This window comes from Folsomia candida, unplaced genomic scaffold, assembly GCF_002217175.1.
Source record: "Folsomia candida strain VU population unplaced genomic scaffold, ASM221717v1 Fcan01_Sc007, whole genome shotgun sequence".
Lineage (NCBI taxonomy): Eukaryota > Metazoa > Arthropoda > Collembola > Entomobryomorpha > Isotomidae > Folsomia > Folsomia candida.
Genome location: NW_019091199.1, coordinates 3058297 through 3085860, shown reverse-complemented (window position 1 = coordinate 3085860; position 27564 = coordinate 3058297). Strand labels below are relative to the sequence as shown.

General features: G+C 40.4%; 1 protein-coding gene across 7 annotated transcripts in view; it reads right to left on the bottom strand.

The window, feature by feature from the left end:
• LOC110852772 (IQ motif and SEC7 domain-containing protein 1) overlaps positions 1–27480 on the bottom strand; it is a 49558-nt gene extending 22078 nt beyond the window's left edge. The window contains exons 1-2 of one of the 7 annotated variants that reach the window (XM_022100884.2): positions 27300–27480; positions 23273–24375 (exon numbers count right to left, since the gene is read on the bottom strand). In XM_022100884.2, coding sequence (XP_021956576.1) covers positions 23273–24240 — 968 coding nt within the window. In that variant the 5' untranslated portion in view covers positions 24241–24375; positions 27300–27480. Of the gene's footprint in view, positions 1–1687; positions 2094–4483; positions 5040–7757; positions 8138–12455; positions 13157–18338; positions 19437–23272; positions 24376–27299 lie in introns of those variants that run through there. The other 6 variants (XM_022100885.2, XM_035853927.1, XM_035853926.1 and 3 more) reach the window with 6 other exon arrangements.
• Between the last annotated feature and the right edge of the window lie 84 nt (positions 27481–27564).

Below are 27564 nucleotides of genomic sequence, written 5' to 3'. Positions count from 1 at the left end.
ACGGAGCATGACTGAAATTAATCCACTTGATTATCCATAAACGCTGCATCCCCAATAATATAAAAATATTAGCCCCATGCGATCTCGTAACGAGGTTATGTGGACATGTTATTGATGATGCGGATCGTAGGCTCCGTTTATAGACGAATGGAATTTGGTGTGCCCCAGATGTCGACGGCACACACACAAATTACTTATTTATATTTATACCCTACCGCGATCCCGATATGATTAATGCTTGGTTATTGCATGGCGCGGAATACTTGACCTTACCAAACTCCGGACCTTCCTAATGCAAAGTTAATCCCGTAATAACACAGCAACAGCGTAATTCGAGGTTCGTGACGTACCTGATAGGAAAACCCGGCATTTATCACAATCACCGAATTCGGATCGCACAGTAGTGATCGCACATTTATATGTTGGCTGCACAACTGTGTACACAATTCCTAATTTCCAACTCCAATATATAGTAGTGAGCCTAATTAACGCTTATTTGTGTACTTTGCAGCTCGTGTATTGATACATTTTGTTTACTTTGAATGCAAACACGCGTATTTCTGGTCGACGGAAATGAGAAAGGGGGCACACAATCTCGAGTCGTAAAAGCGTCGTAAAGTCTGTCAAACATTTATATTTTCAATAAAGTCACCCCTCTCTAAAAAACGAGAGGAATTTGAGGGGAGATTTGGGACGAGTACTTTGGAGACGCATCAGCAGAAGACGATCAACACTTTCACTGTCAGGATTTACTTGCTTTCTCCTTAGTTTCACTTTCATAATGGGACGAAGAATCAGAAATCCACACTGAACCACCGACAGCATTAAGCACCCTTCTACTGCTCGTTCCTTCCTCCTCGTACGTCCTAATCCAACCAGAAGACCATCCATCCATCCCTACCTGCTGCTGCCTGGGCTTGAAAGATTACAGCGTCGTCTTTCCCTAGACGCACTTTCTCCCCGAAAACCGTTTCTTCTTAAGTGCGCTCTATTTTATTGTTTTCGGTCGTCTCGTTAAAATGTTAAAATTAAATGTTAAACTCGAAGCGAATACTAAACCGTCAAGTTCTAAGCTTTCTTTCTTTCTCGACAGCAACACAACGGGCGGGGTGGCATCTGTCAGGATTGCCCGTTTTGGAGAGGTTGATAGCTCCTTCTTCTCCCTCCATCCACATTCATCCATCTCCCTGGCTTTCTTCATCTCGCAGTGAGATATGTACATATTCGTGACCATCAGTCGATGATACTTCATATTACTTATATATCATTATATTTCAGTCTGACTGATAAAAAACAGGGTTTGAATTCACATTTCCATTCAGGAGAAGAGTTTTTTTGGATGATGGGACAAACTGACCTTGGTTTCTGGATACCTTTCTATTAGGGATCAGTAGTCATGTCCTCACAATGGGTGAAGTGGACAAAAGACGCCACAAAGTCTCCCTCGTCTGGTACATTCCCAGATGCGAGCGAGTCCTTCGAGCCACGACACTCCCCAATTTTCACCCAGCACATATTTCAGGACTTTTTAATTAACGGAAGCCAGCAATGAAATCATCCCTACCAAATTTTAATGGAATTCATTTATCCACCACGACGGCACTCTAAACTAACTCCCTTGTCCAGATTTAATTTAAGTCGAGCTGGTGAAATGCATGGAGGAGAGTGGTCTTTGAGCACGACTTACCCTGTCTCATTCCCATCTGCCTCAAACCTACGAGTTCTCTTAATACTGCTGCTTGCGGTTACGGTGGTGGTTTCGAACTCGAAATTTCCATTCGACTTCAGGTCCGAGGGCGACGATGATGAATTCACATCTTCCCCCATTGCACACTAAACGACCGACTAACCATATATTCAGTACGTATAATAGTTATCAGAGCTTACAAAACTTAACTAGAGGATAAAAAATATCACTTTTTCCCCAGAAATCACTCCTCATAATGACTGAAACAAATTGAAAACTGACAGTCCAACATGTTTCTAAACTTTTCTTGCGATTTGCGCAATTTTTCTTACGAAAACTTAAAACTTTCAACGACGAAGGTTAATATGGGAGCACGTTTACCAACTTATCCTATTTGCTAGACTATCGCCAGAACCGGAGCTATTTAAGAGTAAAAGTTGATGAAAATGTTGTTGGCCGGGAGAGATGAGAAAGAGTACTGGCTAAAAGTGGATTGGATTTGATCCTTACTGGACCAGAATTGAGTGTGTGGTGCAATGAGAAGGCAGTCATAATATTAAATAATGCACAGCGACGAGACCGAGAAGAGAGAGCGAGAGGGATAATCCGGCAGAACATTTTTTGTGCCGTTGTAACCCAAAGGTCCACAAAAGAGCGAGCAACAACTCCCTTCTTCGTCGTCATCCTCAGAAATTGAAGGATGACAGATACTTCATATATATCCAGCATATACGCGTATGCACGTACGTACGTTCGTACGAATGTGAATGTGGCCAGCTAAATAGTCTTCCAAGCAGTACAAAATCTTTTCAAAAATCGAGATAAAATCTCTCGTCCAAATGTATTCATAGTCTGCACACATGTCACGCTATGATATTTTGAGAATACGGATAATGCACCCGTTGCGTCATTCCTCTGCCACAAATACAGAGTCGCCGAAGGTGCTTCCCTCGACCAGGTAGAAAAATGCATAATTTCTGGATGCACAACAACGACATCAAATAGTCGAGAATAGAATAACTTATTTGGAGTGATCCATGTGACATGCAACCCAACCTGACCTTTCCATAATCCATCCATCCAAAATATAATCAAAATGTGACAGCAATCCAGCCACACATACACAACCTCATTTAAGTTCAAAATAAATGTCTTGCACTCTTTTAATGCCAGCGATGGTGGTGACGAGAATTCATTCGTGGTTGAAAATTCGTGGAAACTCTACAAATGTTCTAAACAAGCAATAAATATAAATTTACCAACAAGCAACTTATATAACCCGTTGGACAAACATACTCCCACCCAGAACCCAGCACAACTGCATCATGATGGCACAATTCTCATGAATATGCGTATGAATGAGGGATCGGAACAAAGTTTGTTGGAAACGCCCCCGCACAAAATGCTGTTTTACATAATTGTCTCGAGAGGAGGAGATGAGAGGTCAAACCTGAAACTGAATCCGATTTTTGCGAGATTGACGTCACTTTTATTTTATTCTTTTCACTTGTCACTTGCCAAACGGACCAACAACCGACGTGGATGGGACGCATTTGGGAATTGGCAAAATATCGGTTTCGATATTTAATACGGTTGATTAACTGAATAATCTGAACTATGTAACCCACTAACATTCCCGTTGGATGAGAGCATCCCAAAAAACTGACAAGTCCATACTTTCAGGCATTCATAAAAAAAACTTTCCAACGTTAAAAACCATTTCAAAATATAATATTAATAATATAAACAAGGTCATGAAACTGACAATTACTTTTGAATACAATTAATAATAATAATAATAATTGTATTAGAATGGGTGTGAGAGACGACTATTTTTCATACACAAAATTAATTACGTGTCTGTAACCAGTAAATAAGGTCGGCTATAGTCTGTCCTGTAATTTCACGACTAATTCAATTTTATTCGCCCATTTATTATGAACATCAACAAACTGTACGAACAATTAGCTCGTATGACTCATTTTACTACAATATAATACTTACAGTTTCTGTTAAACCGTGACAATCGCCTGTTTTCAATGGTTTTTTAGCAATGGATTGATTAATTGCAGATAGATAACAGATTGAAGCCTGTAAAAGTTAACCAGCAGCAGAACTCGACACCAATGCAATTCCACTTGCTGGCAAAATAAGCATCGTCCTGTGTTATATAATAAGTAAATAATTTATTTTCCTGTGAATAATGGTATTATATTGAACGCCGGAGACTGGTGGAACACCTGATATGACGCTCTTGTCATTCAAAACTTTCCGCACAATGATGATTTGTATTATTTTTCCATATCACTTTTAAAGCTGAAATATAATTCTTGTTAGCTTTGCTTCGACCTGCTCAACGCATGGGTTGTTGAATGCAAACTAAAGTCAAAAGCCCATCATTTTCATCTCATCGTGACATGAGTACCGTCTTTTTTGTCCAATATACAGCAGAGCAGACACAGAAATCAAGAGCGGAAATGTCCTGGAAAGCACTTTCCCACGAGAGAGCCCTTTCATCATTATTACAAAAACTGCATGAGCTCACCTGCCCTAAATTTCATTCTCATCAAATTTACGCGTTTGTTCTGGGTTTACTTGTCTCATGTGTTTCAACTCAACACTTTTGTGTATATGTATGTATCTCAGTTTGCAGGCCCAATTTACTGCGTACTGTGTATTTACTTGGTCTTCATTAGATATGACAATCGGCTCTGAATTTTAAAAACTTGAGAGAACAATGACCGTGAGGGGGTTGGGTAAAAGATAATGAATGAGCAATGATAATGATGATCTTACTTTCCCATGAATCCCACCAATAATGTTGGTATTCTTTAACCACGAACAATGAAATTATCCACAACCACAATATAATGCTCACTACTCGATTATTATTATATATTCAAATTATTATTATCCGTCTGAAAACTACTGTACGAGCAGTTGAGAACATGAACTCGGTCCGTTTACGAAGCCCGAATGAGAAGAAAAAAGTCAACGTTTGAGCCAGTTTGATGACTTTGGATAAACAATTCACTTCTGAGAATACCCGAATCACGGCTGCAACTACACGACATGACTACACTGCTTCCAACTTGTGCAAAATCCGAATTTCGGGATTAGTCACCTTTTCACCAGAACAAACAAACAATCATTAAACTGTATGTATGCTACGTGTTCCCATTCTCGTCGGTGTCGTCGTGGGGTCTCAGATTATCCGTTGAATGTCTCCCCCATCGTCCCAAACACATTTACAGCGTGACATAAGACAACAACGATTTGGCACTTGCATCAATCCCCGTAAATTCTTCAATACGAATCTCTATTTACGCGGACCATTCGGTTCGTCAATATGTACCTCTCTGAACTTATAAAACGGCAGAGAATGGCACAAAGCACAACTAACTTTAATAAGTATTTACATGTAACGTTTCACCTTAACCTCTATAAATACTCCACGTTGCCGTATGTTGCTCAGACTTTGCTCGTATCACTGTAAAATTATTTCGAACCGAGTAATAAGTAAATGTCAACGTCAAGCTCAAGGATCTACTCCGTCTTTGCGACAGGACGACTCTCTCGATGGGCGGTTATATGTGCTGATGGCTGTAGTTGTGGTGCATTCATCAGATGATGATTAGCAAAATAAGGCAGACTTGCTTATGCTCTTCTCTCTGATAAAAAACGACCTTGGCTCCGGTTATGTTACGTTGCATCAGCGCCCAACAACACCAAGAGCAAAATAATTGGTATTCTTTTCCCATTATTACTTGTTACTGCTCCTGATATCATAACGCGCTCGTATCATCTCTCGACAAATTACGTGTAGCATCAGCTTCTCCCACAAAGAAGACAGAGAATGAACTCTGGATAATTTTGCCATATGTGCAAACACGACGTTTATTGTCATCGCGGAACACAAAGGAGTCCGATGATATAGGTGCATGTGCTTAGCCATCGATGTGGTTTGTGCGTACGTGTGCCAATACATGCATATACCGCCCTGCAAATAATTAGCATGCCCAGTCTGTAACAATCACATTACGACCAATAACTAACAACTTTATAAGTAATACATAGTAAAAAAATACACAAAAAACACTGATGGAATCTTAATACTGATCCAACCAGGAAATATGTCATAATACAATAGTAATGAACATTTTTAGCTCTACAAGGGCATGAATCTGTCCCTCTTTCTCTCTGTGGTTTGGTTATGCATTAGTAAAATATAACTGTTCAAGAGTTGAGTAATAATAAATATTGCAGTGATTGATTAGATTTTTTAGACCCGAGACGACTTACTTTGTTAGCATTCCACGTAGTCAGCCGTCTGTCTGCTAACTAAACGTATGAACTCGCTAAATGTTTTTTTTTATTTGGCGAGCAAAACTTAAATTCTCAATTGAGCTGATTAAATCATCTTGTCTATGCGACATACGAGTCTAATGGTGTTAAATGCATTTGCAGAGATCTATGGTTAAATGCCTATGTGAATAAAATATGATGTTATTCACACATGTCGTAACGGAACCTTTAATTCTAATGAACTAACAAGATTTAAATTTTATTTGCTGTAAACTGACATAAATGCATCACATTAGGAAAAAAGGGAATTAGTTAAAATGCATAACTGGATTTACTACGTACACTCCTCATAAATTAAGAGGATGATGATGATGCCGGGGAGGAGGAGGCCGGATTTGTGTGCATACTCCATTGTCATTGTTGCACGGGTCATTGTTGTGTATAAGGGTACAGTTAAATTCACACTCTGCTTACACAATCGAGTAGACGATGAGACGCTCAAGCTGAGCCACACGATGCGATTAGCCGTAGAATGCTGATAAAATGCTATCTGCTAATAAAAGCCTCCCTCCTCCCGGGTAGGCAAGAACAAGGAGCGAACCACAAAAGTCGAAATAATAATAAGGCTTCCGTTAAAAGCCTGCTTCCTCCTTCACCACTATTGCATAATCGAAACCAGTCTCTAGTCATGTTGCAGGAACACCTTCGTCTTATCTTACAATTAGTACCAACGACAACTTCTTCTTCAACCAGGTCGGTCGCTTGGCTGGTTGTCGATTGCCGGTGACTTTGTGCTCCTCATTAATTACGTAACAATTACCAACTTCTTGTCGTCAGGCTGATATCATGGTGGGAAAATTGCGACTCTTAATGCACACACATATCTATTTCCAATTTTGTGTAATTTTATTAATGCTGCACAAGGAGGAGTTTTGCTAATAATGAACGAAATGATTTTTCCACTACAGGAGAGCATGATACGCTCACTGAATAAATGTGTCATGATTCTCATACGGGATGGAATTGGAGGAAATGTTGGAACAAGATTCCACAGAATTCCCACGGAGCGAACAAATCAAGGACCGAGAACCAACCATTATTTTCATGTGCGTACGTAACATAAGTACTTCGAGCGTTGAGGTAATTTACTCTTGTAGACCAGCGACTCTTTGTTTTCCTTTAAACAAAAAGCTATTTCGTTCTCTCGTAGGTAATACCCTTCAGCTGAAGGAGGAAAAACAGGAGCCGTGTAATAATCAATTATTTATTATTACCTTATGAGCACCTTGTAATGTCGCATTATGAAAATTGAGCAAACTCTGCTTGCAATTCAACCAACCCTTGGGCTTAAATAAACTTAAATATCAAACCGTCAAGAATTGGATCTTGAGGGGATACAAAGACCTTCGTTAATAAGAAGTTCGTATTTCGAGTGGATTGTAGACCAGGGATTTTGATAATAAGCTACAAGCAACGGTCAAGTTTAATCATGCATGCCGTGGACTGCGTGAAGTACATATGGCATGGTCCCAGTATGGTCATTGCATGCGTTGGTGGATGGACCACCATTCGCTCGTGAAATTAAGTCGTGATGTCTAATCTTTTGTCCATTTTCATTTTAATTGGACACTACGTGAATTGCTTCCCATTGTGTGTGCGTCGTGCTATTGAACTGTTGATGGGAGTGGCTCCTTTAATTAGACCACTCATTAAATAAGAGCGAAAAGAAAGAAAGAGTAAGGACAAGGAGTGTACAAGTATTTACCTGGCAGGGGAGCATGACGATAAGGGGACCGGGGCAGCCAAGGACACCGGGTAGTCTCCACCCACGTAAGGCACCGGGTCAACAAAACCAGCAATGCAAATCAACATTTTGCCGATGAATTTTCCAAAACACGCACAAACTGGACAAAACTTGGGCTGGCAAAACAGTCCGTATTTTTCTAAAAAACGATAACTTCACTTTACAACATAATATGTCTCTAGGCAGAATTGCTTTCCTTCGAGTGAGACACTAGGTGAGAACGGAATCAACAAGTGGAGGTAAAGTGTGACACCGTAGTTAGTGCCACTGCACAAACAACGAGAACTGGAGAGAGTCGGATGAGAGAGATGTGGATGAGTCGATTGTTGCTCAAAAACTGGTCTCAAGTCGCAGCCAACGTCTCAAGACATCCTCGTAATCCTCCCTCCGTAACCAACAAACAACGAATAACAACCACCGCACTGCACAACAATGCCTTCAAACTGCATCACCAACTCCTCATGCACAACAATCCAACAACACTGTGTGCAAGAGATACATAGATGCATGGACAGAATTATCACTAAACGCATGCACCATATTCGTGTGTAACGTTGTGTGCGAGTCAACGTTTACAAAGTGCAAGGCTTATTAAGAATCAGAGAGATGAGGATAATAGTCTCCAGTGGGATGAGACACTTGAGAGGATGACATTTCATTAGAATAATGAGATGTATGGATTCTGAATAATTTTAAGACAGGCGCATAATTCAATATTCAATTGAAAATACAAAAATTTGAGGCCAAAAGCCATAAATTTTCTGGTTGAAATATGTACGCATGGGTCACCAGTTGCCACTCTTTGTGCATATTGATTTTTTAAAGGTGATTTCTGAACTAGATTTTCAGCCGTGTGTGCATTTTTCTCTTAACATGTGGAACCTTGTGATACGGAGATGGTTGCAGCACTTTTGGCTAAAAACAACCTTTGTTAACCTTAGAGAAAAAGTGGTCTTTGAGTCCAATTACTGCTTAATATATAATCCTCCTGCTGCTGGAGAGAGAAATAAGGTTGTGGAGGAAAGTGTATGTACATATATTCGTATTTAAGACCATGTAAACTGAACCCCAGGACGGGACGACGACCACCACTTGCAAGCTGACGAGATTTCAAATTACCAGCAGCTCCTCACAATAAAAACAGTTAGCGACCAGATGCGCATTCAACATTGTACAAAGTACAAACCAAACCAACACCATTATTCAGTGGGGAACATGCAACAATCACATTGTCAAAATTAATGCCTGCGACAACTCTTGCACCACAAATAACCAGAGCTGGACTGCTTCACACATTTCCAGCAAACTCAAAGCAGACGTAGAAGACGCTGATGCGGGATCCCCGCAACTATCTATCCATCAGAGCACACATACATAAATAATTGTAAAAGAGTAAAAATTATTGATGGGAGAACAATGCCCCGAGGTGGACTGGGCTGGAGCACTATTACTCTGCTGGACCCTAACCCACGTCAAGGGCGATTTGGTCTGACTGACGGGAGAGAAAACTACCTGCAACAACTCGTCATCATTATTGACGAAGGGGCAATTGGAATACCTTATTCGTATTGGCCAAGAAGGTACTTTTGGTCCGTGCTGTACACCTTGGCCCTTATTTCTTGAACCCTGGGCTGTTCTTGCTCGCTCTCGGCCTGGTGTCACGAACAGATTGCTGTGGACAGGTGGTTGGCTCTCTTTCGAGATCTTCCAGCAGCAGCTGCCCAAACTTCTGCTTCGTCTGATGATGACCATCGATGGCAAAGTGAGATCATCTTGCCACATACATAATAACTCGAATTGGGTTCAGAAAAGTGCTCTCATTATGAGTTGAGATTCTTCGAAAGGATGGAAAAAACCTTAAAAGTTCAAATACCGAGTACGGGACAAAATTTCTTGGCATGTGCGCCAATAATATGAGGGACTTAAAAACCTGCAATGAAAGGCTTTTCATGTTCAGAACCATTTTCACAACTACGTGCGACTTCGACTTGGCTGCATATATATTCATCGCATTGATAATCATACTGCATCGGGTCGCATACATATATTGCGTCTTTGTGTAATGAGTTATGAATGTGGCCTGGCTGGCAACGGAGGCGTTATTGATAAGAGCTTGTTAATAAGCGGAGAGGGTGTAAAAGTCACTCGTCCACAATTTCAGGTCTCGCGTGGCAGTTGCCTGCATGTCAAGAGGAGCAAGTGGCAGATGGTCTTCGAGATCACATGATAATAAGTACGCAGAGAGAGACTAAAGATGTTGCATAAAAATAACCAACTCAACAAAGAAGATGAAGAAAAGAACTGAAAATGCGTTCATTATATTTTTCCTCCAGATTCCATTTAGTTCCAACAAAGTCGAACCGAGTGTAATAATAGGAGTTTAAAACAAGGAGATTCATGCCCCTCTTTTATTCCTATCTATTTTCTTCTCCTTTTTACTTTGTTCAAGACGAAGGGGGAATAAAGATAAGATAAATCCGAGAATAAAACTACAAATCGTAAATTTTATTAACTTGGTCCATCCAGCAGCAGCATCAATTTTTTTGTGAGAATAACAAATCTCGCCTCAACTTCGAGGCTTCTCGATTTACATTTCGTCTGTCTGCAGCTATTGACATGTTCTCAGTACATGCAATGGAATAATATTAACAAGCAATTGAATTGAATGGTGGCTGTGAAGAGGAAATAATCGCTCTTGAAATCTATCTTCTCTTCTGGTCAACAAAGAAACCGACGACGGCCAACAATAGTGCGGGTGTGGTACGTATATGTATAATAGCCTACGTAGCAGTACACGTACGTAGTAGAGTGGCGTGTGTTCAGCCAGTTCCGTTTGTAAAAATGTCAGTTTTTTTCTTTGTGCCCACTTTAACAACGGTCAGACAACTCCTGGTCTTAACTTTCCTCCCGCGTTCGTTGGTCGACCAACGAAATGTCTAAATCTGCTGAGCAATCTCCGGTGCAGAAATCATAACTTGATCAACGCATCATTCTCGTCTAGCTTAAAGTTAGCTGTGCACAATAAATTTGTTCCCTCTTATTGATTGTTACACACTTATGTAGAACTCGTACGTAAATACACATGTGAGACAAATTACGTAATTTTTTAAACCTTGGCGTCTCCTTAAGCGGTCGTGGTTTGGTCGCATTCAAACGCCAACCATTCTTGTCACCACGTTTTCTGTTGCGTGAAAAAACATTCGGATTTACGCATTGTTCACAACTCACCTCGTCGAGTTTATAAGCATCGCATTGTCTCGTTGTCTTTGTCTCGCTGGATTTGTTATCTGTTTTAATGTCTCTCAGGTGCAGTCAAGTGTTCACTGTTATATATTCAAAAGTGGAGATTATGACGACAGGATGAAGGACTGCTTCATGGACTCGTGTGTTGTTGGGTTATTTTTATTATCACAAAGTGACGAGTTTTGGTTGACGTCGTCTCAAATGTAAAATCCTCAACATAGATTTTAAACCATGAACGATTAGCTGGTCAAGATTGTAAAAGTCATCATTTGTTCGGTTGCACAGGTGACGATCGAGATGATCCGAGTGGAAAAAATGGAGAACATCACCATCATCGCATCAAATGCCATCAATCAGTATTTATCTACATATTTCGTCTCAGGCAACAAGCAGGTGAAACGTGTGGAGGAAGCCACGAAACATGACCAAAAGTAATCAACCAACCAAACAATAAAAATGCAGTAGCTCCTCGGTTCACTCCTTTTCGAAGTAATCTCTTCTCCAAACAGAATAAAAGCTTTCTCCTCCCGCACCTTCTTCATTCCAAACAATACGACAAGTTGCTCCCTAATCCTGAACCAATCCCATTGCCAACTCCATCCAACGAAACATGCCACTTGCTGCACCTTGTTCACATGTTCCAACAATATGCTCAACAATCTACCCCTCCAGCTGTGTGGAACCATTGCACCGGCACAAATTACCAATCAGATGACCAATATGCTACACACATACGTCTCAAAGAAGAAGAAGAAGAAAGAAGGATGGTTCAGATTATCACAATTTGTCCAGGGCTCTCATTATCCAGAAAAAGGTGCATGCATCATCATCCAGCGAAGGAGAAGAAGATCAAACTGAGATTTTTACTCTTCATTGGATTCGATATGCCTGATAAATAGGAAGAAAGGAGGACTGGAGAATAAGAAATGTACAAAAAACGAGATGGGCCCAACTTCTAGACGAGAGAAGAAGGGAGCAGTCCCAAATTCTTGCACTCTATCAATTTACACAAAGGATTATTCATTGAAAAGATTAGAAAATTGGAAAAAATAAATAGTAGGAAAAGAATTAGAAAGGATGAGGAGGTCGAAAATGGTCTCGAATTTCACTCTCAGTTGAACTTTTCTAATCGCTCATTTCCATTTTTTATCTCCCACAATACAATCTTTCACAACGAAAGACATTCCTCGGTATGAATCAAAGAAGACGTTCAACATCGTCGTCTCCATCATGACGATCACTTCATCTTTGGTCAACAACGGATGGGTGCTTTTAAACTGAATGCTTTTAAATTTAATTGATAATAATAATGGACGTAATTCGAGACATTTTTAGGAATTCTTCTTATTCATTAATTCATAATTACCGCAAAACTGATTTTCATCTATTCAAGAATAGATAAAGATATGAACGAACCTGATCTTTTGAAGGTATTCCAATCCAACCTGCTTCGCTCCGCCCGTGAAATGCACACCTGCTGATCTTTCCCCACCCCCAGAAACTTCACGGAGGAAACCCCCATCAAAACAGACGTTGGTAGCACCTCCAAATTCCACCCCTGCAATCACGCTGACCTTCCCGCAAGAGTGACAAGGGCACTCACAGCATTTGGCACGACTTTCTTTCAGCACAAAGTTTTTCGAACTGCTCAAACTTGCCGTGTCAGGGTCTTCGATGGAACCACACTTTCCGAACTCATTTCCACCTCCGCTGGACAAATGGACGGCACAGGAGCGGCACAATCGGTCCTGTTTTCGCCGTCGTCTCCTCCACCCCCAACACCACCAAGACTGGTTTGGACAGCAGCCCCCCAGAGTGCGTCGCCATGAGAGAGCGGTCATCGGAGGAGAGGCCCCACTCAACCAGATGGAGAGAGAGAGGCTGACCATGCCAAAGGCCAGCACGAGGGGCACGATGACCAGAAACTTATTGTCCCCTGACATCATCTCCATTATTTAAATTTCTTTTGGACTTTGCACTTGTGGAAACTTAATCCATAGCGTTACACCCACGTCTTTTTATTCCGTATGAACTTTTCCGCACCACGTCCGGTCAGAACTACGGCGATTTTGGTGAAGTTTGTTCAGAAGGAGTAGTGCCACACACGGCATTATCGAGTCAGCGAATGTGACGAAGAGCAAGGTTAGATAGAGCCCAAATTATATTCCTCCATCGATTTTCTACGTCCTCTGCGTAGCAGCAGGAGCTATAATAATGCTTGATGCCATAGGACACAAGTTAACGATTGCTTATTGGCAGTCAGGAGAGCAATAAATCGCACATTATCCTTCGTTCTCGGACAAATCGGTAAAGACCTATGTACATTCAACCGATGCATGTATTTAACAATACGTTACGTGCACATGTATACAATGATCCATGCATGCACATCACAACGCTATTGGAATATATTATTACAATTCACGAAGCTCACAAATTACTTAAAAGTTTGATAGTAACAACTTAATGTTTTCAACTCCTGCAAAAAGTACGAACTTTAAGACGAGCAATAACTGGAGAGCAGAATCGTAGGTAATGGGATGAAAAATAGAGGTGCACGAACGGACGAGCCACGAGCTATATTATTTATCCGCTTGCAAAATGTTGTGTGACTTAATTTCGCAAATCCTATCCAGTTACACAACAACAACTGCTTTTGTACCAGAACATGAAGGAATAACAATAGTAGCCAATTTATGCTTCTGTGCGTGTGGGGGAATAAATGCATGAAATTATCTCCAGCTCAGCCAGGTAAAGTACATATGTATAAGATGGCAACAAATTATTATACGAATATTCTGCATGGACGAGTGGGAATGGTAGAAATCAGAGCAACATAATATTTTTAGCAAATACAGGGTCTGCTCATGACATGATTTCTGCTAATTCTGTCACGGCATGCGAAAACACGATTCAGAAAGAAGCATTCATTTGAGGTCAACAATGCATTCGTAGCAGACGTTAATAAACAATTTGTCGCGTGTGTCGGTCCGTGTGACTCTTTTTATTCGTTGTTTTTAGTGGTCGGGACTGCTTTAAAGTTTTCCATTGTTGCGACGACACAACAAAGACGAGTGACTGAGGAGCCAACTTTCCGAGGAGGCGAGAATGAACGTTGGAGGAGGCGAAGAAACGCTGACAGAGGGCATCGGCAGCCTCACTGCAAATGGCGTGCCCATGAATCCACTACTTTGGAACGAAATTCATTCTATCCTCACAACAAATTGGACTAAATTGTTCCCTAAATTGTTTTGATTTGTACAAATCTTGTGGAATTCAATTCTACTCGACATATTATGTTTTAATTATTGCATGTGTACAAGAAAACGCGAGAGGAGAACCGGTGACTGAGTACTTTTGTGTGTACTTTACGTAGTACATTACATGATTTTTCGTCAGACTTATTAAAAGCTTGCCAAATTACCATAAAATTTTGTTATTAAAACAATATTGGATTTGTGCTGCAACGAGGTCAAACATATTTTATTACATGCGCTGCAAAAAATAACCATATAATGACGGCGACGGGGTGAAAATCCATTTCATTTAACGTTGTATAATGTTATGTTAAATGTGACCCACTAACACTGCTGATTTTTTCTCATTCTCGAACATTTTGGACAAGCAATTACTTCAATGGACGAGAAAAACGGCGTTAATAATTATTTCTGCATTTTAATTATGTCTTATTTTGTGTTGACATATGCATTAATCCAAATCACTCTGAACAAAAAACAAGACAAATTAAAACCGCCACAAAATTAGGGATTTTTTCACTCACCACACTGAAGTATTACACAATTCATGAGCTCTTAACTATATAAATGAACCAACATAGTCAAACCTATTACAAAATGTGGTTTTTTGTAATAATTTGTAGCTTTCATTTTCACCAAAGGGATTTTGTCACATTTTTTTCTGTTATAACTTATTAACCCAAATTTTTACACTTTAGCATAAATAAGTATTATGTGCAAATCCAAATAAGTTATTGTCGTAAAAAACGAGGAGAGGATAAGAAAATGAAAGTTGTCCCGCATCAGGACGACTGGATGACATCGAAAAAAATAAATCAAATCTCAATCCAAGAAGAAATTCGCATTCTTCTAATTGTCTTTCAAGAGAGGAGGACGTGCTGAAGTAATAATTAATAATAATCACCGTGAACAATCGCTATTTGTTTTCCATTTTCGTTATTATTAAGGATTGTTGTCAGCCAGTCTTTTAACATCTCACTCGACACATCATCCTTGGGCCATCCTTTGTTTTCACAACAAAACAACCAAGTGACAACTGCGAGAATATGCAGAACTCTGTATCGACTACGACAACGCCAGCCACAATTACAATGTGTTTACAAGCAGACTCAACAGCTAATCTCCACAACAATGAAGTGGATGGAAAGGGAGAGATTCAACTAAACAATGTTTTTTGAGATGAGCCCAACTAATTTGAAATAATATTTAAATCATTAGATTATGCAAATGAAGCTACACACATAAGTAATCTGATTGCATTGATGGGAAATCTATGTAGATTAACGAACTCCTTTTGTACACATATAATAAAATTGAACGTGACTCGGTATGTGTAGCGACTAGGTCACCATTTCACCAACAGAACCACTCAGCACGGCATTGTTTAACTCGGTTCCCACAATTATGCATCTGATGAGCATTAGAATAAGTAATCCCTCACGAATACCTATCGAACGTACGGCATTCACACCTACCTACCTACACACATACCTACATAAACAAGTGTACTCAAGGGTTACTAGTTTCACAGGTCTTGTGTAAGGCAGGGGAAACTTTGAGGAAAATGTCGAAATACTTTCCCTCGTTTGAAAAAAAGTCAACGGAATGCTGCAATTGTGGCAAGTTCATAACAATAATCTGATGCACAAAACGCCACACCTGCTGCTGCCGTGCGTGGTTCCTTCCCTCATCATTCTCACATATTGAGGAGAAACTAATTATTGCCAGATTTACGTTTTTGAAAGGGTGCGATATTATACTTATGTAGAGCTGCATGGCGTGTAAATCATGGCACGAGGAGTGCAGAATAAAACTTAATCTGTCATCCACAAAGTTTTTCCTTCAACACACATAAACACATCCTAATCGCAAGTGCTATTTGTTGTGCCTCTGGGCAAATGTTTTATTAGCTCGTAGAATGATTAGGTAAAAGAGAGACTTATTTGATCAAACGAATCTCAACAATCGATGCAGACAGACGCAGAGCAAATGTTCTCCCATTTCAATTGTCGTCAATAGTCTGTCTATTTACCTCTAAAAAATAAGTAGGAAAAGGGTTTATACAAATGAGAAGAAAGTTGAAAAGTTTTTGCTGTTTCATTCCACAGATTTTAGTCAATTCGCAGTTATTTGAAAGATTTGCAAAAAAGATTGCATGTCATGTCAGATAATGTTTCTACCAAATCTGTAACGTTACATATTTACGACAACGTGTTCAATTTTGAACACTCGTTTAAGAAATGGTCTCATTATCATTAAAATAAATGTAGAATGTAAACTGCTCGTATGAAATGGACGCTAAGTGTGTGTGTGTGCCAGTAGAGCAGCTCGATGAACAAGTCGGAAACAGTTGGAGGGCAGTTTTATGGGGAAGATAAAAACTGTAAAGGAGCAGATTGCATCTTAATTATGTCACACGGCATAAAACAAAATAAAATGGTGATCCTCGTACGGAATACATTTAACCCTTTCAGCCAAACAAAAATCAAGGTTTTTTAAAAATTTGTATAGACTTCACTTTATACATACTTATAATCGCTCAAAGCAAAAAGAAAAATATTTCCGAGTTTCTTATTTGCAAATGAATGAATCAGATGGTTGATTTAATTTGAGTCTCCGCATCGGTTATTGGCACACTGACAAGCAAACTGAACTTTTGAATGACAATGTACATGTATTTAACTAGTTGGGGCGTAGGTTGGCGTGGGTGTGAGAGGTCAATCCAAGTCAACGTCCACTCGATGCATCGATTGTTATTTTTTTCAACGGACTTTTCTAGATATGTAGGAATCACTCTACAGAAATTAAGATTGCCTTTACAGTTAATTAATAATTGGATTGGACACCATTTTCATGTTCAACATTTTTTTACGAGCACAACATCTAATTGTTCACTTCTGCTAATAAAAAATGTAACGCAGTTGCCCATTGTCCAGTCCTATTCCTTTGTACTTTTCGCCCTTATAAAATAAAAATGTTAATAAAATCTCCCTCCTGCTTACCATTTGGTGCATAAAAATGTAACAATGGACCAGCGAAAACCAAACCAGACCAAACTAAGCAAGCCTCTAAAGTAGCTGACCTAAAATGCAAAGGAAGGATGGATGGAATTGTACTAAAATCATGTCTCATTTCACTCTCTGACAATCAGAATGCATTTCCACTCAGTAATTTCAAACAATAAAGAAATTGAGGGGAACCGATGGAGTGTGAAATGTGGGCAAGACTGCACTAACGAAAAACGCTCCATTTCCATTACCATAAGCAAAAATGTTCTCAATACTCTGCGTAGACCAATGATTGTGCTCCACATATTAATTTCCAAGATACTCGAGTGGCGGTGGTAAGGAAGGAGTCGAGTCCTAATTACAATACAATTCACGAATTCCGGGCTGTAATCATGGATGGATGAACGTGTGTGTGTGTGTAGTTGCATAATAAATATTTTTTCAAATTACGATTCCGTCCTCCGCCCTGAGCCACACATTTGGCAATTATTTATTTATTTGAACTCGTGGCTCGGATCAACAACAGAGCGTTGAGCTTGAAGATGATCATCGGACCGAATGATGAAGATCTGGCTGGGTGCTTCCTTGAATAAGTGCAACGGGTGACGGGAGGAGATAACGAAGAAGAACTTGAATTTCTTGGGTGATGGATTGGCAGCCAGTCCATTATTCATATCATCCTCACGTGTGTGGGTTGTTCTATGACCATGATGATGACCCTTAATTAATCTAGACGACTTGCCCCTGGTTCCATATTATTTACAGCTATGTATACCTTATACATAGCTAGCATAGCATGTACATATGTGCATATTATTATGTCTCCATCATGCACAGTTTCACAGAGTGACAAGTGCTGAATAATGTAGATTATCGTGTTTTTTGTTGCTGCGAAAACAAGACTTGTGAGTTTCGAGTATAATTATCAGAGTATCCGATTGGTGTACATACATAATTCTTGTTTCTACGATTTTGACAACTTTAACTGCTTGAACAATAGCAAATAATGGGGTGTACAGGGTGGGAATTCCTACCTTTTGCAGAGCCTGTAGGCCCTGGAGCGGCAGAGAAAGTGGGCGAAAGGGTCGTTCAAGTGACCCTCCGCGTTGTACACCCGCCTCCGAATGTCGGAGACGAGGACGGCTTCGGAAAATTCCAACTCGCTCTCGTCGTCATTTCCAAACATTCGCTTCTTGCGCCCCTTGGTCATTTTCACACAATTTGCAGCTGCGAAACCTAATCTTCTCAGTTTAAACTCGGCAAGATCTGGTTTGCAAGGTCCATGTTTATTGCTTGTTATTTATTTGCGTGTCCGTTGGGCGGCCCATTTTGGAAGTTCTCATCAACACATTTCCGCATTTCATCCCCAGACTTATAAAATGTGTCTCAATATGGAAGTTCAACTAGTGGTCGTTTGTGTAGGTTTTTCAGCTAAAGAGTCAATGCCATAGTTTGGTTTCACAAAATAAATGACACGCCGTTCATTTTTTGGGGCAGGCAGGAAAAACACAATGATTAACTGATTATGCCCTTTAGTTCAACATTCCATTTAAGGGAATTTTTAGACTATTGCCCTTCAAAATTCTTCATTTTCTGTCAGATAGGTCACAATAAGCAGGTAACGGATCATAGGAAATTAGCAACCAATAAGTTGATTAGTTATTGATCAGTCTTCAATGAAATAAGAAACAAACACGGTACACAAACTGGCTGACAAACTAAACTAAATCCGTTATGAGAAATTGATTGCGTTGGGAGTGAATAATTCTTGGATACCACACAAATATGTTGATTGAAATTCCCAACTTGGACAGCTTCGTCGCTTCGAGTAATGAACCGGCACGTATAGAAAATCCACAATCAAGGTTGATTATCAAACAAGTAAGTTCAGCCACAAATGTGGAGACACAATCAATCATAATTCACGGCACACAAGTAAAGATGATAAAAGTTTTTGTTTCAGCTCTGAATATCACACCATCAGAGAAGCACGACCTCTAAAAAATTTTTGCTAGCACCAACTGTGCAGTTATTAGAAGAAATACAATAAAGTTTCCTCGTAAACAACAAATTATCCAGCCAGCGTGATCATCATCCTACTCGATGGAGGACACCTGGACACGGAGTGATCTCACAATTTTGGGACATTAGCACACCTCACGACTGTGATATTACTATATGTATAATAGCCTTTTATGAGGTCTTCTGCACTATTGCTACTGCCACTACCAACAATTTTCTACTAATTCTTTCCACATTCTCCAGCTCATAGGTAATTTAGAACAAGAAAAACGCCACTTGTAACTTGCGTCTGTTTGAGCATGCAAATTCTGTAGAATCTCAACTCAAAGCAAACACTTGTCAACTCATTTCCTTCGCCTTTCGTCTGAGCACTTGGAAATAAGTACTTGATCACCAACCAAAGATTTACATCGATTAATTGGAATGCAAACACTTTTTCCTTTCGCTCTGGGGTTGCTTGTTTGCTGGGATGAGTGTGTGAGATTGGTTTGATTCAGGTGAATTTGTCTCACGAGCTGGTACATGCTGCTATGCAGACAAATAAGTTCGACAGACCAGCCCAAGCAGGACGACCTTCACACCTTAATTGTTTACTTTCTTGGAAAAAGAGGTGCATTTTTCTTCTTTTATTTGGACAATTTAAAAGAATCGGATATTTTTTAGCCGCTCTTAGTACTTTTAGCACGGTTTCTCATTTGTTCTCATTAATTTAACTGTACTTTAGGAAAACAATTGGCAGGATGATCTTCGACCATGAAAAACTCGTTGGCGATGAATATGCAAATCCGAGCAATGTTATTCATGGCGTCATAAACCTTGAAGTGTTTTTAATGCAGGCTAATTAAAGTGGCGTAAATAGCATCGAGAGCTCCTTGGATTGGTGAGTAGAGAATAAATGAATAAGTACACATGCGAAAACCGCAAAGTCACACACTGACACAATCCGAGAATTAGTGATGATAAAAACCGGCTTTATTTGTATCACTAATTCACTCCTACTCCTGTGACAATCAGCGTGTTCTTGCTGAACAATGAGCCGTATCGTGCGTGCACAATGAGGAGGACAAGAAGAGCGGATATTGAACAAGAAGACCAACAATGGAGCAAGTAAAGCTACTCGAGTCCTCTGTACGTGCACAATAACTTGCCGTCAAGGAATCGAATTGAATGTTGTTGTTGTGTTGATTCGCCAACAATCAAATGTACACTGATGACTGACTGACTGACTGCTTTGGCTAAACTGCTTATGGTCTTGGTTGGCAGAGTTAACTACTAACTGAAGTCAAGTCAAGTGCTGCTTTACTGTTATCATCCCATCCTCCGAAGCTGCATATGTATCTGCTCAAACAGCTACTTACTAAATAGATTTTTAGCTCTACTACTGCTGCTGATGCGATGTGCTGCTGTGGGGCTAAAAGTTAAATGGTCATACAGCGTCATTAAGTGAGAAGTTCACTATGCAAGCATGCACTACTTACCACTTTACTCAATGCTTATTATGCACTTATTATTATGCTTCTCCCTCATTTGCAACGATTATGTTGAACGTCAACATTACTTTTCGGTGTGAGCATGGCCAAAGTGTAGCAGTGCCCTCAAGAAAAGATCGTCATCGTTTTATGCCAAAGTCTGTCTTTTATCTTGGACGCCGTCGTATTTTTTCCAATCTTTCACCTCCTCCTTTTCAAACCGAGAAGGCGACAACAGAACAGAAGTCAAGAATAGTTTGTATGTATTTTGTTTTACGTGCTAATGGGTCGCGGCCGTCGCATTTTGTAATTGTAATTGCCCACTTTGCAACCAAATGTGACAATACTTTATGTCTCATTTTTTACCACTTCAAGTTAAAAGTGCACAAAATCAATTTTTACTTAAAAGCGTGAAAGAAATACCAGTGCCAAGACTAATTTTGAAGTCTTGTCATTTCCACGCATGCAAAAATACAGGGATGAAATTAATGCTTTGTGTATGTGATGATGACGGCAGTTTTAATTGTCAGTATTCCATAAATAAAACTATAAAGTGCACTGCACACCGCTTTGCCGACGTTAAATCAGTATAGAAAATCAGTCTCTGTAATGATGGGATGCCACCGGATGTCCGTTTCCTTGAATGAATTTGTCACTTTGAGAAATTAAATGCATCGCTGCACCCACACCACCTCCAACCTCACGCAGATAATGCTCAATTAATACCACCGTTGCAGTAAATATCAAATATTTTAACTTAATATCAGCAAGTTTATTAGTGCAGTTACTTTTAGCTGTCAATCTGTGATCATTTTCCTGCGATTTTGCGACGACGGTACGAAAAAACAAGAACAATAATGCTCGTTTACTATTTACGAGGATGTTGTTTGGTTAAAAAAACCTTATAAAATTTCTAGGAATAAAAATGCTGACTATAATCCAATCTCATAAATAAATCCCATTTTGGTTACGCGTAGATTTTCGGGAAAGTAGAATAAGATCCGATTACGTTTCAACTCACGAATTATTTACAAAAAATGGATAAGCTGGCATTTGTGATCAACTCCCAGATTGTTGGCATTTTATTTGTCCTACTGAACAATCCCATCTTGTAAATAAGCAAGTATTTGATATGTCGGACAAGAAATCTCTCTGGATCAAATGCAACTTGTACATTATTTTATTTTGGGTGTGTGTGCTGAATGAACTTCATGGGAAATTATGCGAGCTTTTATATAATAATAATTTCCCTTTGAACTCAAGTGTGACACATTTATCCCTCCACCACCAGCAGCACGGATCCTCAGAGCAGCAAGAAGATCAAAGTTACTTCACGGCAGGAGACGAGGGCACAAAAGGGTCCTAACAAACCTTGACACTTCCTTCAACTTCTCAATCTCGTAACTCAGCCAAATTCGAGGGGACAACAACAAAGGCGGCACGGCGGTTTTATTTTATTTATGAACAAACTTCCCTTCATTGACCCAGGGAGTAAAGAAGTACGGTGTCTCACAAGCGTCGAAGCAGTAATAGATGCATACCTTTGTGATTCCGAGAATTCATGGTGAGATTGACACACTTGGCCAATAATTTGACATTGTCGGGCTCATAAACTTTTCCTCCTCTTTAGTAAAAACCACATAAACTAGTCAAACTGCGTCCAATTAATTTTAAAATGTTTCCATATTTATTTTGTTTCCGTGTTCCGTTTTATCCAAGACTTTTTGAGCTCCTTCAAAATGTATGCTGAGTTTAGTGGAGTAGACGAATCTCAACTTTTTTGGGGAGAAAAGTAAGCCTGCATACGAACAGAAAGTCCAGCATAGCAGTCAGTCAACGGGTCCATTTTCCAGAGGGCATAAAAAAAAGATTATGGAGTTGACAAAGATTAGGATCAACAGGTAGCCGGAATAAATGCATAGTAATAATTTGTGTCTGTGTGAATCAACTATCACGTCTTTGGCTGCTGCTGCTGCTGGACAAAACGTGTAATGTTTGGAGAAATGGTGTGGATTAGCATTTTTATGGCCACCACCCCGTCAATAAAGAAAGGTGTGCTCGTAAATTAGTCTCATTTACATTTCTAATCGTCAGACCATCGCCTGTGTTCCTATCTCATAAACAAGTCAGACTTTTAAAGGGACTGCATATTATCGATTATTCCACATTCAGGCACAAAATACGTCAATAAATAACCTCATCGTCCCTATTCATGAGGAGGAACATACAAAATAGTGGAGAGAGGCATCCTATTTATTATTCCATTATTTATAATAATGGCAGTGGGACATAAAATATGCGAGGGGTCCATTTCTTAGACAGAGGAAAAGATAACATCGATAATCGATTATCAACAAGTTTCGGGTGATTGTGATGGTAGGATTGAAATACAAGGCAATAAATTAATGGTCGTGGAAATATTTCTGGGGAATGGGGAATGACGCAAAAAAATGAATTTACAAAGTTTTGGCACTAACCTTATCGGAGCCATTTGAACGTTATCATCTACTTTTTGCGGGATGAGATGAGCACTTATCATCTCCACTTCATCCTCGTCATCATCATCTTCATCCACCCCCCTCTCGTCGTCGTCTGATCTTTCCGTTTCCTTCTCAGCTTTCTCCTTGTCGGCAACCATGTCATCAATCTCACTCGTTAGCTCCAATAATTTCTGTGTGTCGACCGTCCTGTCCCCCAAATCACTGTGACACACTGCTTGGACACCACTCCCACGACTCTCCGTAACTGTTTGCACTGCAGTCTCGCCCTGCTCGATGGAAGGACACCCTTTCTGCTGCTGAAGCTGCACTTGGTCATCATCCTGATCATCCTCCTCAGGCCCAGAGTTTGACCTTCCCCTTCCATTCACTCCGTCGATGCAAAGTCCACCCACTCCTCGGAGTTTGGCAGAAACAGTTTGTGCTTGACTCTGACTCTGACCCATGATAATTGCACTACTGTCCAGCCTGCCCAGCTCACCGGCAAGAATTTCCATTCGCAATTGCTCCACTTGAATTGCAAGACTGTCTCGTTCGCAACACACGCGTGCCAATTCTGCTCTCAAAAGATCAACTTCACTTCTTCGGTCACTGCCAGTTTTGTCCTGATTCAAGTGATCCTCGTTATGACAGCTACAATTGCAGGCAGGTTTCTTCCTTGGTGATAAGTCTGCTGCCTCTTGTTGAAGGTGCAGAATATTATTTCGCCTCCGGATGGTGTCGAAGGGGCGTGAAGTGAGTGGGGTTGTGACCAAGTCCCCAGGGACGTTTCGGTGGTGGCGATTTTGCTCAGACCAGTGGCGTTGGAGAGAGGAGAGGTAGGCGTAAGAGTTGTAGAAATGAGAGACTGGACTCTCATCGTCCTCATTATCATCTGGGACGTCCTCACAACCTCCATTGCTTGTAGATCCACCCATGTCCACCACTTTGTTCTCATGCAGATTCATGTCTACGAGGAGTTGGGTCTACTAAACACTAATCAGTTCAGTTAAGTAAATGGTGGTGATAACACGACTGCACTCTTGTCACCGTCTTTAGTTCTTGTATATATTTTATCTTGCTTAGTTCCAGGGTCAGTTGGCCTGAAATTACACGATACACACAGAAATTATTATTTCACTCATAGAATTATGTAATTTAATGATTATTGAATCGTGGCATGATGGAGTTCTTGGCTTGACTGGTACATGGAATGCAAAGGAGAACCTTGAGGAAAGGATGAGACTTGTAATGAACGAACTGAACCAACTACTTCTTCACTCAGCCTGCGTTCCGAGAGAGATAAGATTAAGGGCTGCGAGGCGGAGGGAGGGAGCAGATTGAGACGACGAGTCAAGTCCTCTCTCTCTCTCTGCCTTCAGACTTTCCGAGTGAAAGGAGCCTTTGTTGCACCACAACGACGACGAGAAAGAAGGGAACACACTGACACATTATTTCATGCGGCAGACGACCTTTATTCAGGCCCACTCTTAGTTTACACGACCCATCCGAACCAGACGTTGCAGACCACCACCGACCAGTTCAACCAATACAACTCGTACATGTTTGGAGATGCAGAAGAAGTACTTCCTTACAACAACAATCAACTAAACGCACAAATTAAGAAGGAATTGAGAAGTTCCTTATCCTTTCTCTCCAGCAGCAGGAGCAAGCTGGAGAACATCACTCATATTTCCACTCTCTGATTTGCTACTGAGCTGCTTCTTCATAATTCTTATGGGTTTTCTTTCCCCTCTCCAAGAGTCACATTTTTAATTGTTGTTTTACTACTTCTCCAAGACTGCGACTTTTAACCTTGGAGGTCTCGGTTGAGATTCTCCCTACTCAAAAAATTATAATTTCTTCTCCGTCCCTCTCAAGTGCGATGAACAGTACTTTTACACATTCGCTCTCGTTCCCAAATATTGAGCTTGAGTCACGAGCAGGAGGAAGGAAGGAAAGCAAATATTGGCTGATTATATAAGAAGTTCATGGTGTGTAATCATCGTGGTGAGAGAGACTTAAGAGGCAAGGGCCCCAAAGATAGATAAATACACAATGTACACTTTATGCATGCTTATACGAAGATAAGTGACCATCCTATAATGCCAGACCCGGTGTCCGTGAGGGAGGATTGGCTGGCAAATGAGATGCTTGAAGAGCGTGATAAATAAGCAAGTTCTTTAAATCTTGTGCAGCTCTTTTTCAAACGGATAAATGATAAAGTCGTGAGGTTGTAAATTCAAAAGGATTATTCGTCAAGAAGGAAAAAGTTGTGCGTACCAGGTTGTCCACTCACTCATCCTCAGACTGGTATGCTTGCGTATAAAGAGTCGACCAAAAATGAGACGAAACCCTCACGATCGCTACAACTCGAGAGAACAAGATTTACCCTACTACATAACTGACCAGGCGTTTGCACAATATGCAGCAAATAACAAGACTTCTTTTATTATTTGCTTTCTGGGACAACAATGAGTTTGAACAAACCAATGTGACAATATGCAGGACAAAGTGTTGACTGTGACATTTGTTCCCGACTTATTTATTATTTGTCTCCAAGAGTGGACGCCCAATTGTCGTTGCAATAAAGCACACCAGGATTTTACAGCTTTTCGTTTCGTTACAGACTGAAAATGGGAAATTCTAACTAAATATTTGGTCAGACTCGGAAGTTTGGTCAGAGACTCGTCGTCGTCGTAGTCTGAGTTTTAAGGAATGCCACGATTGAAATATTTTAGAATCAGTCCACACACCACTTTTGAAGGCTTTTTCCTTAAAGACAGCACGACTGGTAGTGTACGATTTGTTGATCCTACTACTTACTAATCATGCAACTAACTGGCCTTTTTGTTTGCTGAGAAGGGGGATCCTATAGCACAAGAGATGTTGCGACTTTTGCACTTAATAATTTGCATATTACACTCACAAACGCACACATTTTGATAGTGATGCCACACTATGCTACACTATAACTACATATGAAGCCCAACTAGACAAATATGGTCAACAATACGACCATTTCTTCACTTACTAACTTGTAATAATGAGCTATTATAAATTATTTATAGAAGAGCAGCAGCAGCAGCAGCAGCGAGTCTCCTCCCTTCCTTTTCAATCAATCACCAAATAACGCTGGCCACCCTCCCAATTAATTCTAATGATTTCATTCACCTCTCCTCCTCCTCGTGCACTTTGTGATTTGCAGGGTTTGTTTCGATTGAGGGCACGCAGGTGACAGTAACAAACTAACAAACGGCTCAATAATAAATTGCAACCACTTGCCTTCGTTTGTTGATGGTAAGTGTGTGCCTCTGCAAAATTGTGCAATGTACACACGACCACAGCTCTCCAAATACTCTGTGTAACTGCAAAGTATCCCCTTCCACTTCCTCCTTCAATGTATGCCTGAGCGGATCACAATTCTGGAGTGACTAAGCCTAGCAGAAAACGCAACTGACCTCCGAACGAGAAATTACATGCCGCTGCCCTTGGAAGTTTAAATCCTCACAACTACTAAACAGCAGCAACAATACAGCGTTTAGGATATCGATCCATCATCATGAGGCGGAACAATTTAGATCATAAGTAGATGGACTGAAACAACGGCCAAAAACTTGCGTTTTTCGCCCCAAGTGAAAAAGTGACGTGAGATAATAATCCTCTGAAATGCTTGCACTCGCCTGCGGAGAGAGAGACTTGTGAAGGAATTATAAGGACCATCTGCCACCACAACGAGTTAAGGGCACCTTAGTGACAACAGTTGGCCACACTGCATAATACAGACGGCCGTTTGGGGTGGATGGCTGTTTGGCTCGTGTCTCTCATTATCGGATAATCCAATTGTGCATCTCTGAGGAACATCCTTCCTTCCTTCCTGTCTTCTTCATCCCCTTGTTCGAGTGACCTCAAATAGATCCACGCGACTCCCACCACCCACCCTCCCGCTTCACTAATCGGCCATCTCCAAGTTTAAAAGGCACCACATGTCGATGAACGAAAGGAAATGGAAAGTCTCATGACTTACCTCACTCCGAAACTTGCTTAGTTTCAGGCACGTTATTTACGAGCGAGCAGGACATGCAAACAATTCTCCAGTCTCAACTTTTGTTAACGACTCTTTTGTCTAATACTCATACCAATTCGCACATCACTTTGGAGTAACTAGATCTAATTGAGACATCTTCACGCACCCACCACGACGAAACTACTTAGTAATCACCATGCAATATTATAACACGCTTCTCGCCGTCTCCAAATTTGCAATCGTACTAATAATACTTGCTGACAGA